At 46.2% G+C, this 14,638-nt stretch overlaps 1 protein-coding gene across 1 annotated transcript; it reads right to left on the bottom strand.

Annotated features, from left to right (window-relative positions):
* Positions 1-3,433: 3,433 nt before the first annotated feature.
* Positions 3,434-4,122, bottom strand: LOC123136287 (histone H2A). Its single transcript, XM_044555630.1, has one exon. The coding sequence runs from the start codon at positions 4,040-4,042 to the stop codon at positions 3,575-3,577; it is 468 nt and encodes a 155-aa protein (XP_044411565.1). The 5' UTR covers positions 4,043-4,122; the 3' UTR covers positions 3,434-3,574.
* Positions 4,123-14,638: the final 10,516 nt, after the last annotated feature.

The following is a 14,638-nucleotide window of genomic DNA, read 5'->3' as shown; positions in this document are numbered from 1 at the left end:
AAGGTTATCTGAAACTTTTGAGGTCATCCGTAACAAAGGGAAAAGAATCCTTCGCACGCGCGCGTCGCAACGTGCGAAGCGGCCCGCTCAACATATCAGGTTCCGACCGCGTGATGTATTTCTTACCGAATTATACTTGCCGTAATTAAACGTATCGGACCCACCCATCTGTTACGTGCACAGAGAGGCTAGTTATGGTGGCATGCATGCACACCCCGTAATCAACATTCCTAATCCGTAACACTTTCCTAATCCAAAACGCTGCCCACTTTACTAATCAAGGCTTTAACGGCCGGTCGGAAATCGATCGCGCCAACGCCCGCGCGCGAACGTAACCAAGTCGGCCCTTCGATATCTTTTTATCAAGGCAATGTACAAAGGTTCTATCTTAGCAATGCCACGTAGAATAAATGATGAGATGGAGGAGAGAAATCATAAAAAATGATTTGTCTTCTCTTATTTAAGAGAAGACAAGAGATGATCTCTTAACACAATATGTCTCATCACGTTTTTAGGAATAACTAGTTATTTAAGATAAGACTAAGATATGACCCATTATAGACATGGTTTTTTGTCATCTTTAAATTACATTCAAGACTTAAAATAAGACTATCTTATCAACCATTGTACATGCCCTTACTAGCGAAATAAGAGAAGATTTGTTCAGGGATCCAACCCGCTCGTTTCCACACCTCCAAGTTATTGAAGTGTAGGGAAATATGAAAAAGGTTCCCGAGGGAATGGCTTCCCTAAACAATGTTGGCAATTTAAACATAAGAGTTTATGAATTTAAGAAGAAAGATCTCCATATTCTCATGTGTATGCCTTCTCTGACCCATCTCAAGCTGAAGGCAACCCATGCTAAGATTTGCACAGCAACAATGAACCTGACTGTCGGTAGTAACGGATTCAAACTTCTAGAGGGGTTCTGCTTCACATTGTATGGATACAAGGGACGGGGAATAGCTTTTGCACCGGGTGCTATGCCGGCACTCAAATGGTTCCATCTTCACTAGGAAGCAACAGAAGTTATGTCCGGATATGGTGCCAGTGCTGACATTGGCATCGAGCATCTTTCAGCCCTTGCGCACCTCCAGGTTGTAACTAATTGTCATCAAGCAACTGTGGGTGAGGTGGAGGCAGTGGAGTGTTCCGGACACAGATCCTCTGACGTAGCTAACCCTGCCTTTCGGTCGCTGACAGGTGGGCCCCGTGCTTGGTGGGACCCATGTGTCAATGTCTCAACGGTAGGATGGGCTACGTCAGGGGATCCTCGTCGGAGTGTTCCATCAAAAAAGCAGTCGCCTTGAATCCTAACCGCCACACTCTCCAAGTCCATATCAATAGGGAGAACGACAGTCGTTTATTCAAGGATGCCAGGGAGAGGCGCGCTGATTGGGTGAGGAACACGTGCCCTCACCATTAGTCTACTCCGCAATTCCCACCTACCTCATTCGTAAGAGGTATACATCTTGCGCTGCTGGTTACGGTAATTGTCCGTTTTCTTTGTTACGTTGCACTGCATCATGCCATTTACTGATATGTTTTCTCTCTGTGTGAAGGAGTCCTACGAAAGCGCGATGAGTACAGGTGTCATCAGTCATCAGAAGCATGCCATAGCTACGTTGTGCGGACTCTGTGTTCATCTGCGAAAAGCAAGAGGGCCAAGTGATGTGAAGAGCTACACGTTTGTTTAACTCTGCCGTGTAATAAGAATCTGAAACTTGTTACGACACTCTGTTTACCTAAGCATTATACCATGTTTCATGCATGGATCGAACGCCCTGGATGTAAGCTATTTGATGGATCATTTCTTGCTTAGAAATAAATACTTAGACCCTCTAAGTTGTTACCTGAATCTGCAACTGGAATGCAGTGCTCCTCTGGCCACTTCTACAAATAGTTCAGTGTTGCAGACTGGGTCTATGTGTCGAAGTAAACACTGGGTGGCGTGTCGAGCTAGATCTCACGAATCTGGATGAACTCACAAGTCTGGATTTCATTTCTGCTGTGGCACCACACCTGTAGCTGGCGGATTTTTCGAAAGTTAAACAGAGGCATTGTACCCCTTTGGAAGCTTCATTGTACAGATTAGTATATCATGCAACCATAAGCCTGATGATGGTGTGAAGCTCTAGTATACTGCTCCCTTGGTCCCTCGGTTCACAAATACTCCCTCTGTAAACTAATATAAGAGCGTTTAGATTATTAAAGTAGTGTTCTAAATGCTCTTATATTAGTTTACGGAGGGAGTATAAGATATTTTTTATATTTCAATATAGACTACATACAAATTGAAATGAGTGAACACACTACAGCATGTCTATATACAGCCGATTTAGAAAGTTGTTACGTGGAATATTAGTACGTACTCCCTCCGTTCCTAAATGTAAGTCTTTTAAGAGATTCCACTACAAACTATATACGGATGTATATGGACATATATTAGAGTATAGTTCACTCATTTTGCTCCGTATGTAGTCCATAGTGGAATCTCTAAAAAGACTTATATTTATGAACGGAGGGAGTATTTGTGAACGGACAAAGTAGTACATGGGAACATATGGTTATCTACTCAATCTAATCACCACTGAAGTCATGTTGGGTTTAATAATGCTATATGTGCATTCGCCGGCGCCGTTGATCCATTCCCCAGATTTATTAAGCACACGGCATACCCTCCCTGCCTACAAGAAGGCATTATATTCTGATTTTGTAGAGAATTTACCTGAGTTTGTCGTCCACAAACATCTAACGCGATCTAACTGAATGTGTGATCAAGGAAGGAATAGTCCTTCAATGGCCCGCTCCGACGTCTCCGGGTCCAGATCAGCTACCCAGCGGTTGCCCTGGAGCCTGGAGGGGAGGGGCTCCGCCGCCGTCTGAACATGGAATTCACCGAGTCGTTGGTTCTTTTTTCTGTCATTTTTGAAGAGATCCGTCCAGAAATTGGTTGTGCGCCCATCCGGGACATAGAGGATCTGGTAGATGGTTCCAAGATTGCAAAAGGATGTGCCAGAATCAGAATGGGCACGAAACTGAAGCGGGAAATCTCGCCGCTAAAAAATAACAGAGGATACAGTTTTCAGTTGCCCGCCAAACTCCCAGAACTGAAATTCAGAACGAGCGGTAAGTCTTCCCGCCAAATCGAAATTTTCGTCCAATCTTTCTGGGCGCGAAATTGGAGCGGGGAAATAGACGCGGATTTTTCATTTTCCATCTTCGATTAGTGCCATCCGAATTTGGGGCGGGAAACCCCACCACCAAATATTTCAGGCACGCGCCAAAGAAGTTGATTCCCACCTACCTTCGCTATTCCCCGCCCAGGCCGCTGGAAGGATGAAATTCAAAGAAGATGAATGGCAAACCCACACCCAGAGATGCAATTCTGAACAGAGCGTGGGCAAGCGAAACACAGAACGAACAAAATGTATATCAAAGCAACTTATTGTTTCATTGAAATCACGGTCAGAAAATACAACGACAAAGCGAGAGCAGTCTACTTCGAACTGAAGTATTCTGAAGCACACCCATCCATACATCCCAGCTACTACAGCCTAACTAAGCAATGAACCTAAGCCTTCTTGGGGGACTTGGCGGTCTTCTTGGGCGACTTGGGCTCCTTGGGGGACTTCTCGGCCGTCTTCTTGGGGAGCAGCACCGGGTTGATGTTGGGGATGACGCCGCCGTGCGCGATGGTGATGCCGGCGAGCAGCTTGCCGAGCTCCTCGTCGTTCCTGATGGCGAGCAGCAGGTGGCGGGGGATGATGCGGCTCTTCTTGTTGTCCTTGGCGGCGTTGCCAGCGAGCTCCAGCAGCTCGGCGGCGAGGTACTCGAGGACGGCCGCGAGGTAGACGGGGGCGCCGGAGCCGACGCGCTGCGCGTAGCGGCCCTTCTTGAGGAAGCGCCCGATGCGGCCGACGGGGAACTGGAGCCCGGCCTTGACGGACCGCGACACCGACTTCTTCCTGGGGCCGCCCGCCTTGCGCCCGGCCGCGCCCTTCTTCCCCTTCCCGGTGGCTACGGTGGCGGAGGCGTCCATGGCGAGAGCTGGGGAAAGGTTCGGGAAGTGGAGAGATGTGTGTGAGGGGATTGCTTGACTGCTGATTGCCGAGTGCGTTGGTGGCCAAGGAGACGAGATTTGCGGAGTACTTATTCGAGGGGAGGGGGGGAGGAAGTGGCGGTGGGCCCATGGATCCGCGTGAACGTTCAATGGACGGCTGGATCGGGAGCTGAATGGACGGCTGTGATGCCAACAAAAACAGCGATCTGTAACAGCATGTTTGGTTGGACACGATAGAGTTCCGCACCGGATGAAAATGTATTTGTTTGGTTATGTGCATTGAGCCAAACCCAATAGAAATGACCGAACGGACAGTTTTCAGTGAGCCAAACTCAAGCGATGCAAAAAAAAAAAAAACATGATGGGTCCGGGGATACAACCTCTATGATAACCGGTTGTATGTGAGGTTGCATGTGGTGTGTTTGATTTAACACCTAATCTCGTTCACTTATTGGTTCCCTCTAATCTACACGATGGCTTAGATTTAAGATAAGGTTCATATATGAAAAGAAGCACATCCATGTCCATGTTGGATTCAACGGTAGGGTGCGTCAACTGCAAATAAAATTTTCCTACGCACAGAACAATCAAGAACTTGCTACGGGAGATGGATCACAGTTCGTTACCACTAGACGCGCAGTGCCGTGCAGCGGAAGAAGAGTTGGGGCAGCGCGTCCGCGTGGATCGTCCCCTCCTCGTCCGATCTTCCTCGAACAGCCGATCGTCCGATCCCACGTACAAGTTCGCCGGAGCGGCACAAGTGCACCGCCTCTAACGGTATCCGCGCGTGCAGGAGGAACATCGTGCGGCGGACTGCTAGGTCCGATAACACAGTCGGCGGCGAGTGAAGGTGGCTATTCGCAACACATGCAAACCCTAATGACGGCGCTGAAGCGATCAACCACATGAGTGTGCCGCACCTCCACTTTATATAGGCGCCCGTCGCTGGCTCAACACTTGGGCCTCGCACGGACCCTAAAGCCCAAAATCTACTCGGTCACGTTCCTAGCCCAGTTCGGATCACATCCGACCAGTGTCCTACGAACCGACCTCGTAGGTTCCTTCCCTTAAGCGCGCGACCCCTTAGGTTCAAGTCGGCTTGGTCACAGTTCGAATCACCTCCAACCTGCACGGTTGGTAGCGGCCTCTAGCAAGGCGTGCCGACTACCAAGCAGACTATGAACCTGGTTAGGCGAACATGTACAACGTGTCACACTTCTATTCCCTTTGCCTCACGATATATGTTGTCGGGCTCAAGGCGAGACTGTCATCCTTGTGCTAGCCCGACCTCCTTCTCGTTCCAGTGATACCGACCACTATCCGGATTATCTCATAATCCTTGTCGCACGGCCATGTTTATCCTGGTCAGATCACACGAGGGGCCCATATTATATCTCTTCTGATCGGAGGGGCAAATCCCATCTTGCTTGAACATGTCTCGCAGCATGGGACTGGACAAACCCAAAACCTATCTTTGTAACTACCCAGTCATGGAGTAGCGTTTGGTCGGCCCAAAGCAAGTCTGTCACCATATCGAGTACATGCGTCAGCTCAGGTCTTAGGACATAGAACGTATGTTGTACTAGAGACTCACAGATGACATATCGATGCGTCTCATAGTTGGGTCTATCCGACTCGGAACTTACCTCGACTCGGATCCAACTACGCCGGATCCGACCAGACCTTTCCAAGTCCATATTATCCAGTTAGCATCCAGTGATCCATGGCTAGTGAGATCAAGCCATCGACCGTGTCATATGCTAGTCTAGTCGGCTGCGCGTCCACACAGTCCTTTCGACTAGGGACCTTTTAGGACAGTCATCACACAATGCATAGTCCCACAAACAAGTCACGTACTTGCTGATACACATCATTGATAATGTCCAAGGACTATATTTGTTCATAAACGCATAGGAAATATCATCATACATTATTGCCTCTAGGGCATATCTACAACAGTTCGGGCAATCGGTTCGTAGTTTCGTTAATTGTAAATGTTCATTTTTGTGTTCATGTTCAGAGCTATTTTGAACAAATTTTGTCAAATTCATCACGTACGGTCGGTCGTTCGAATTTTCCTTCGACGAATAGCTTCATCTCACTGTTCCACATGACTTTCGTGTTGCATGTTTTTATTTTCGATGAACGTAGACAAGTAAATATACATCTTCTTCATGATTGTGTATATGCATGTGTTGTGTTTTAATGACATTCTTAATCTCCTTTGCCTAGTCCCTTCTAATCGTTCCTATGTCACATTCTTAATCTCCTTCGCCTAGTCCCTTCTAATCGTTCCTCTGTCCCTCATGTCTCGCGTCCTATTACACTAGTGTCATCACCGACGTGGTTCCTCTTTGCCTCCTCTCCCGCCTCCTGTTGCACTCGCGTCATCATCGTCGTCATTCATCCCGACCTCCTCTTCACTGTCCTACACTCGAGCGGTTGTCGCCGTTGTTCATCCCGGCCTTCTCTCCTACGTCCTACTACACTTGAGCGGACGTCGGTATTGTTTCTCTTGGCCTTCTCGCCACATCCTGCTACACCGGCACCACCATCGGCGTCATTCCTCTCGGCCTCCTTGCATGTGTCCTACTACATCGTCGGCGGCGTCGTTCCTTTCGGATTCCTCTCACGCATCCTGCTGCACCGATGTCGTCAAGGCGCGCGCACTGCATTTCTCCTCCCCCGCCCTCTGGCTCAACGCCCTCCTATTCATCGCTTAGCGCGTACTTTCGTTGTGGCAACGATGCTACCAACTAGTTCGCCACAACACCAACGAGCCCGCTCACCCGCGACTTCGTGCTCATTGTGTCAAACGCTACGCTGCAGCCAACGTCCACCGTAGTCGCCAAGGAACTCTTCTGTAACTTTGTGTCAGTGTGGGTGTTCAGCAAGATTTAAATTGTTTTTACATCTCAAATTGTGCAACACCATGTGATATAGGTACTACTGTCTAGTAACTCGTAGTACATTTGCCAAGAAATCAGATGGCTAGACTTAAAACAAAGTAGTTCCTTAATCAACCTTTACAACACATGCATGGCTTTTTGAGCCTCAGCAGCGCATAAATTCAGTATAAGAAATGATGTCATCTTCACTGTCTAGTAAGAAAATACTATTGACATGTTTGGGTTGAGCTTCGACTAGGCTGAAATTTTTTGACATAACAAAACCAAAGGCATGACCAAAATTTACCAACTTGTTGTTTGGATCATAGCCATTGTAACTACCAAAAAAATGGCAAAATTGCTAAGCCTCCATTTTGTTGTGAGTCGATTGAGTTGGCAAAAATATGGCAACTTGTATTGATTAGTCCGTGATTTGATTTCTAATTACTTTTAGTGTTGACCCAATAAAAATGTGGGACACTTAAATATATTATTAACTACATTTTTTTGGCATTGTCGGTATCAAATGTGGACCAAACATACGCGACAACAAAACCCATAGAATCTCCATTGTGTTGAACCAGCACATCAAATCATGTTTTAGGAGAGCCATTAACAACATCGAACCTAAAACTGAGAGTGGAATATGTACAAGATCAATAAGCTATAGATGGAACTTTACAAACAAGATTTAAGTGCTTTTACATAAAAAGTATCTCAACGCCCCTCCTCACATGCAAGCACGGAGCAAGAAAAATAGCAGTTCCACCCTCTCAACACTGACATGCCTGATGTGCCCAACGCATGATCTTTGGTGCACTCTCCTTGGATACCGTCACATTACATATTATTGGTATTTGTAATTCATGTATGTCATTGCCAATAACACTAGGTGCCAACTGCTCGGTAATGGATTTGGTAGATAGTTTGTTATCAGGGTAACTGATGAATATCCAAACCGTTTTTGTTTACAACTTTGCATCAATCAATATAAAGGATGATGTTACATTATCCTTTAGAAAAACTAGATGACCCGTTGCGCCAGTTGGAGTAGAGACCAACTGCAGCTGGAAGTTAAGCGAACTATTTTAAAGATTTTTTCCTGAATTGTCTGTAAATTATCATGTGCAAGGTCTACTAGCTATATAAGGGACACTAGAAACTAGATTTAAGTGGTATGTACATACGAAGGTATCTCAATGACCATTGATATAGGAAAGAACCGAGCACTAAGAATATGCTAAACAGAAGAAACATGCACCTAGATGACTATAATTGTGCCTTGTGCTCCGATAGAACAGAGGAAACTATCTCACATCTTTTTTGGAATTGTCCATTCACCTGGTTGTGCTGGAACTCAATCATACCCAACAGAAACAGAGGCATATCCACTTTCGATGAGGTACACCTCCTAAGACAGAGACTACCACCTGACATTGCCATGGAAATCATTATCATGGGATGCTGGAGCTCTTGGGTGATCCGAAATGACAAAATCTTCAGAAGAGCACTACCTCATCCAGACTCATGGAAATTCTATCTCAAAGAAAGACTACAGGCTACCAGACTTAGAGCAAAGCACACTAAAGAAGTACAGCTTAGTTCCTGGATAGTTCAGTTTCTGTAATTTAATTTTCATGTTTGATCGCACGGGTGTTGGGTGATTGTGGTTGAACTTTTTTATATGTACATATTTAATTTAATGGAAATACCGTAGAACTATTGTTCTACGTTTTCAGGCTAAAAAAAAGAACCGAGCATGAAAAATAGGAGATCCACCTTTGGCCATACTCCCGTGCCAGAAGTACATAGGCCACGACATTTTGATGTACTATGCCCTCGATTCAAATAACAGAGCTTAGGCTCTCCCACTGGTACATCGAGGTGCTATACAAACGGTTTTTAACCCCTTTCCGCGACGATGTTCGGAACCGTCACCTAGTGAGTGTGGGCAATTAGGGGGTCCTTCCCACACGACCCAAAAACCATCGGGGATATGCCCTCCTGGCACATACGCTCGGCAAAATGAGGTCGTGTACGACCGGTGAGCGAGAAATACGGTTATACGTACAATTGTGCCAAAAAACAAGCAAAATCATTTCCGGTCGTAAGTACATCCCACACAATTAGTCCCCGCGACACGTTTCCGTTCGTATGTACATCCCACACAGTCACTGTAAGAAAAACGTTTCCATTCGTAGGTACATCACACACAATTTTCCCCGTTAAATCGTTTGTGATAGCATTCCCATCGCACATAATATTAATAAAAATCATTTGCATTATTGAATGCATCACACACGGTGCGTAGAAGAGACTGTGTGGCAAAGGTTATCCATCACACACAGTTTTTATGCGGTAAACATTTGCGTAAGGTGGCCTAACACAAACAGTTTTGAAGAGAATGCCGTGTGTGATTGTTCATCGATCCAACACGGTTTATTCCTAAAAACTGTGTGCGTTCCTTAAGTCATCGGCCACGGTATTTTCTCAATAACCGTTTGCAGTAGCAAAAACCAATTAGCAGGCTAATTGCCCTAGTATTAATAATCTATTTATTAATCTAATTGACATTCATATTAAACACATAATATATTTCATTCCCATATTATGGAAGCAGGATTTCATAATTGAAATACATCAGAGTACAACATGATATAGCTTCAGCACTCAGCTATCCCATTACACAATTGCACCAGCATCAAGTTTCACATGAACTTTCGAAATTAGCATCATAGACGTCACATAGACAGATGCATCTCATCGAGAAAACTGCAGAAGCGGAAGGCGAATATTTAGCCTTCATTGATGTTGAAGGTCTTTGCAACTTTAGGCCAGTGTCTGTGGATGATTGACCGTCCATCCTTCGTCCTCTTCAGGAACACTTCAATATTGAACCGTGGGTGTTGTATGAAAACCTTCCTCGCCTCCTGACCATAGAGGTGGTTTGAGAGATAATCATCTGTGAACTGCTTTGAAAATGCCTGAAAACAAGGATGTGCATAAATACCTTCTCTATATTGGAAATGGGGCAAAGGAATAAAAAAGGTAAGGTATAATAGCTAGTACCATCTTGTAGTGAATTGATGTCTTCTTCATTGTGTAGACAAAGATCTTGTTGTTTTTTGTCGCCAATTTCTTTATCCTAACAATCTTTCTGAGTTTCTTGACTTGATTGATATTCATGGACAACTCATTTCCCCATATGCAAAAAGGGCTGAACAGTGGGTCAAAACCTTTGACAGTAGGACCTACATGTGCAAGACCAAATTGTTAAAAACCTAAGTATTAGAATGGTTCCTGCAATTGCACAACAATGTGCTATTAGACAACGGACCATGCACGTGCTAACCTTGATTGTAAACCTCAGTGCTTCCCATTGTTTCCCTGCAACACATATAAGGTAGTTAGTCATCAGGTTAAATAAGGGTTCGCATGCTATCAGTAAAATATGTTGATGAAAAATAAGCACATTGCAGATTCATCAGATTAATTCAAGGCACATGGAAAACTCATTTATCCAAGTCAAGCATGATTAAGAACTAGGAACTATAGCACTTGTATATGTTTCTCATGTATTAAGTGCAGACAAATTTGATTTATTCCTCACATGCACAACAATACAAAATTCCACCCACGACAATTGGACATCGCATTGCAGAATTGAACCAAGAAGTTAACTAAACACCACAACAAATGAACCAAACATTAACTGGGCACCACATTGCACAAAATAACATACTCCTAATAGAAGATTAGACAGTTAACCGAACCAAGGATGCTTAACAACTTGGAAATATAGCATTTGTATTTGTTTCTCATGTATTTAGTACAACCAAATTCGATTTACTTCTCACACGGTATACAATAACAGAATGCACCCACAACTATTGAACGTCGCATTACAGAATTGAACCAAACAGTTAACTAAACACCACAACACAAATGAACCAAACATTAACTGATCACCACATTGCACAATGTATAACCAAACCAAGCATGCTTGACAACTTGGAAATATAGCAATTATATTTGTTTCCCATGTATTTAGTATAGCCAAATTTGATTTACTTCTCACATGGTATACAATAACAGAATGCACCCACAACTATTGAACATCGCATTGCAGAATTGAATCAAACAGTTAACTAAACACCACAACACAAATGAACCAAACGTTAACTGAGCACCACATAGCACAATATATAACCAAACCAAGCATGCTTGACAACTTGGAAATATAGCAATTGTATTCGTTTCTCATGTATTTTGTAAAGATAAATTCGATTTATTTCTCACATGGAAGACAATACAAAATTGCAGCCTGGAGAATTGAACATCGCATTTGCAGAATTGAATCAAATAGTTACCTGAAGACGACAACTAATTAACCAAACAGTTAATAAGTGAGCACCACACCGCACGACATATAGAACATATACACAGGAGCAACAGATTGCATGGTAAAATTAGATAGCACAATTCACTAGAATTTGTTAAGGAAAGGTAGGAGCAGCACAAGCAACGGGTAAACCGAGCATGCTTAACCAGCGTAGCTAGCAAATGGCAAGGTGCACCTCCAAGATCTGGGGGTCGGCACAAATGGTATCCATCATGACCTCATCCGCGCGTGCGGCCACGATTTGCTTCTCCGCCGCCAAATGCTCCTTGAGCTCCTGGCTATACTGCGTGCACCATGGCTTAGGGCGGCGCTTATTTGGTGGATGGGTCGGTGATATGGGTGGAAGGCGTCGCGCCGGCAGTCGGGGCATGTGGGATTTGGAAGGAGGAGGAGGATGGGGGTCTGGTGTGGATTACCTACCTGGATAGACGAGGCCAAGCAGCGTGAAGGAGGGTCGCCGGTGAGGGGGACGGCGCTGCAAGCAAGGAGTGAAGGTTTCAACTTGGAAAGGAAGGCAGAAACATGGGAAATGTGGGTTTTGGGGAGGGGGCGGGGGCGGGGAGGTAGGTATTTCCGTGGAAGCCGAAAATTTGGAATCGCTTCAACAGAAAATTGGCGCGCAAAATGTCATCAGAAACGGTCCCTTATTCAGAACTGTGTATGATTGTGAACATCACAAACGGTTCAGATAACTTAACCCATGTGCGATGAGTTTGAACGTCAAAAATTTTGGTTCCAATTTCCCTGGTTACAGTGCTCATCCACGTCATTGCATAATTTGGGTACACAAAGGATACTATAGCACACCCACACTTCTTAGTCGAGCAAGTTCAGCAATTAAACAGAGCTAGCTGGCCTAAACATTACTCTAATAAATTAAAGACCAGCACTCTTAATTAAACAAAACAAAGAGTACTACTACGACTGGTGCTCGCCGATCTCCGCTGCCTCCTCCATGTCCAGCTCGTGCCCGACGGTCTCCTAGGGAAGGAGCTCCATGGCATCCATCACACCATATTCGGCAAGCATCTCGCCATCCGCGTCTGCCATCTCTTTGGAAAAGGCCGCCACGAGCTGGGCATGGGCGGCCGTGATCTGGGCTTGGACGAGCTCCATCGTTGCAAGGTATGCGGCGGAGGAACGGACGGCTGCTCGAACGCTCTCAGCGATTGCCAACTCTTCGGCCATGGGTTGCCGACCATTGTCGGAGAAGTTTCGTTTGATTTGTGCGGTGACCACCATGAGCTGGGCGTGGGCGGCTTCCATCAAGGCTAAGACCGCCGCTGTGAAACGGACAGCTGCTGTGCCGCTCTCGCTATCCCCAAGGCAGATGTTGTTGCCGCCACCTGAGAAGCAACAACGGCTGTTTGGACTGCCATGGCCGCCCGGACGCACACTGCAACCAAGCTCATGCACCTTGTTAGCACGCGCATGGCGGTTGTGGCTGCGCTCTCACTGAGTGGGCCGCCGAAGTTGCCCATACGATGCGGATCCTGTTGGAAATATGCCCTAGAGGCAATAATAAAACGGTTATTATTATATTTCTTTGTTCATGATAATTGTCTATTGTTCATGCTATAATTGTATTATCGAAAATCATAATACATGTGTGAATACATAGACCACAACAAGTCCCTAGTGAGCCTCTAGTTGACTAGCTCGTTGATCAACGGATAGTCATGGTTTCCTGACTATGGACATTGGATGTCATTGATAACGGGATCACATCATTAGGAGAATGATGTGATGGACAAGACCCAATCCTAAGCATAGCACAAAGATCGTGTAGTTCGTTTCGCTAGAGCTTTTCCAAATGTCAAGTATCATTTCCTTAGACCATGAGATTGTGCAACTCCCGGATACCGTAGGAGTGCTTTGGGTGTGCCAAACGTCACAACGTAACTGGGTGACTATAAAGGTGAACTACGGGTATCTCCGAAAGTGTCTGTTGGGTTGGCACGAATCGAGACTGGGATTTGTCACTCCGTATGACGGAGAGGTATCTCTGGGCCCACTCGGTAATGCATCATCATAATGGGCTCAATGTGACCGAGTGTCTAGTCACGGGATCATGCATTACGGTACGAGTAAAGTGACTTACCGGTAACGAGATTGAACGAGGTATTGGGATACCGACGATCGAGTCTCGGGCAAGTAACGTACCGATTGACAAAGGGAATTGTATACGGGATTGATTAAATCCTTGACATCGTGGTTCATCCGATGAGATCATGGAGGAGTATGTGGGAGCCAACATGGGTATCCAGATCCCGCTGTTGGTTATTGACCGGAGAGGCGTCTCGGTCATGTCTGCATGTCTCCCGAACTCGTAGGGTCTACACACTTAAGGTTCGGTGACGCTAGGGTTGTAGAGATATGAGTATGCAGTAACCCGAAAGTTGTTCGGTGTCCCGGATGAGATCCCGGACGTCACGAGGAGTTCTGAAATGGTCCGGAGGTGAAGAATTATATATAGGAAGTGCAGTTTCGGCCATCGAGAAAGTTTCGGGGGTCACCGATATTATACCAGGACCACCGGAAGGGTCCCGAGGATCCACCGGGTGGGGCCACCTATCCCGGAGGGCCCCGTGGGCTGAAGTGGGGAGGGGAACCAGCCCCTGGTGGGCTGGTGCGCCCCCCTTGGGCCCCCCTGCGCCTAGGGTTGGAAACCCTAGGGTGGGGGTGCACCTCCACTTGCCTTGGGGGGCAAGCCACCCCCCTGGCCGCCGCCCCCCCTTGGATAACTCATCTCCTAGGGCCGGCGCCCCCCCAGGGGGACTATATAAAGAGGGGGGAGGAAGGGCAGCCGCACCCCAAGTCTTGGCGCCTCCCTCTCCCCTGCTACACCTCTCCCTCTCGCAGAAGCTTGGCGAAGCCCTGCCGTGATCGTGCTGCATCCACCACCACGCCGTCGTGCTGCTGGATCTTCATCAACCTCTCCTTCCCCCTTGCTGGATCAAGGAGGAGACGTCTTCCCAACCGTACATGTGTTGAACGCGGAGGTGCCGTCCGTTCGGCGCTAGGATCTCCGGTCATTTGGATCACGACGAGTACGACTCCCTCAACCTCGTTCTCTTGAACGCTTCCGCATGCAATCTACAAGGGTATGTAGATGCACTCCTCTCTCTCGTTGCTAGATGACTCCATAGATTGATCTTGGCGAACGTAGGAATTTTTTTATTTTCTACAATGTTCCCCAACAGTGGCATCATGAGCTAGGTCTATGCGTAGTTACTATGCACGAGTAGAACACAAAGCAGTTGTGGGCGTAGATGTTGTTAATTT

The sequence above is a fragment of the Triticum aestivum genome, chromosome 6B (genome assembly GCF_018294505.1).
Source record: "Triticum aestivum cultivar Chinese Spring chromosome 6B, IWGSC CS RefSeq v2.1, whole genome shotgun sequence".
In the NCBI taxonomy this organism is placed as follows: Eukaryota; Viridiplantae; Streptophyta; class Magnoliopsida; order Poales; family Poaceae; genus Triticum; species Triticum aestivum.
Note: the sequence above shows the minus strand (reverse complement) of the source record. Positions and strands in the feature narration are given on the sequence as shown.

What these genes read in the sequence shown, in the direction of transcription:
- LOC123136287 (XM_044555630.1), bottom strand. Translation starts at nt 4,042, where the DNA reads ATGGACGCCTCCGCCACCGTAGCCACCGGGAAGGGGAAGAAGGGCGCG.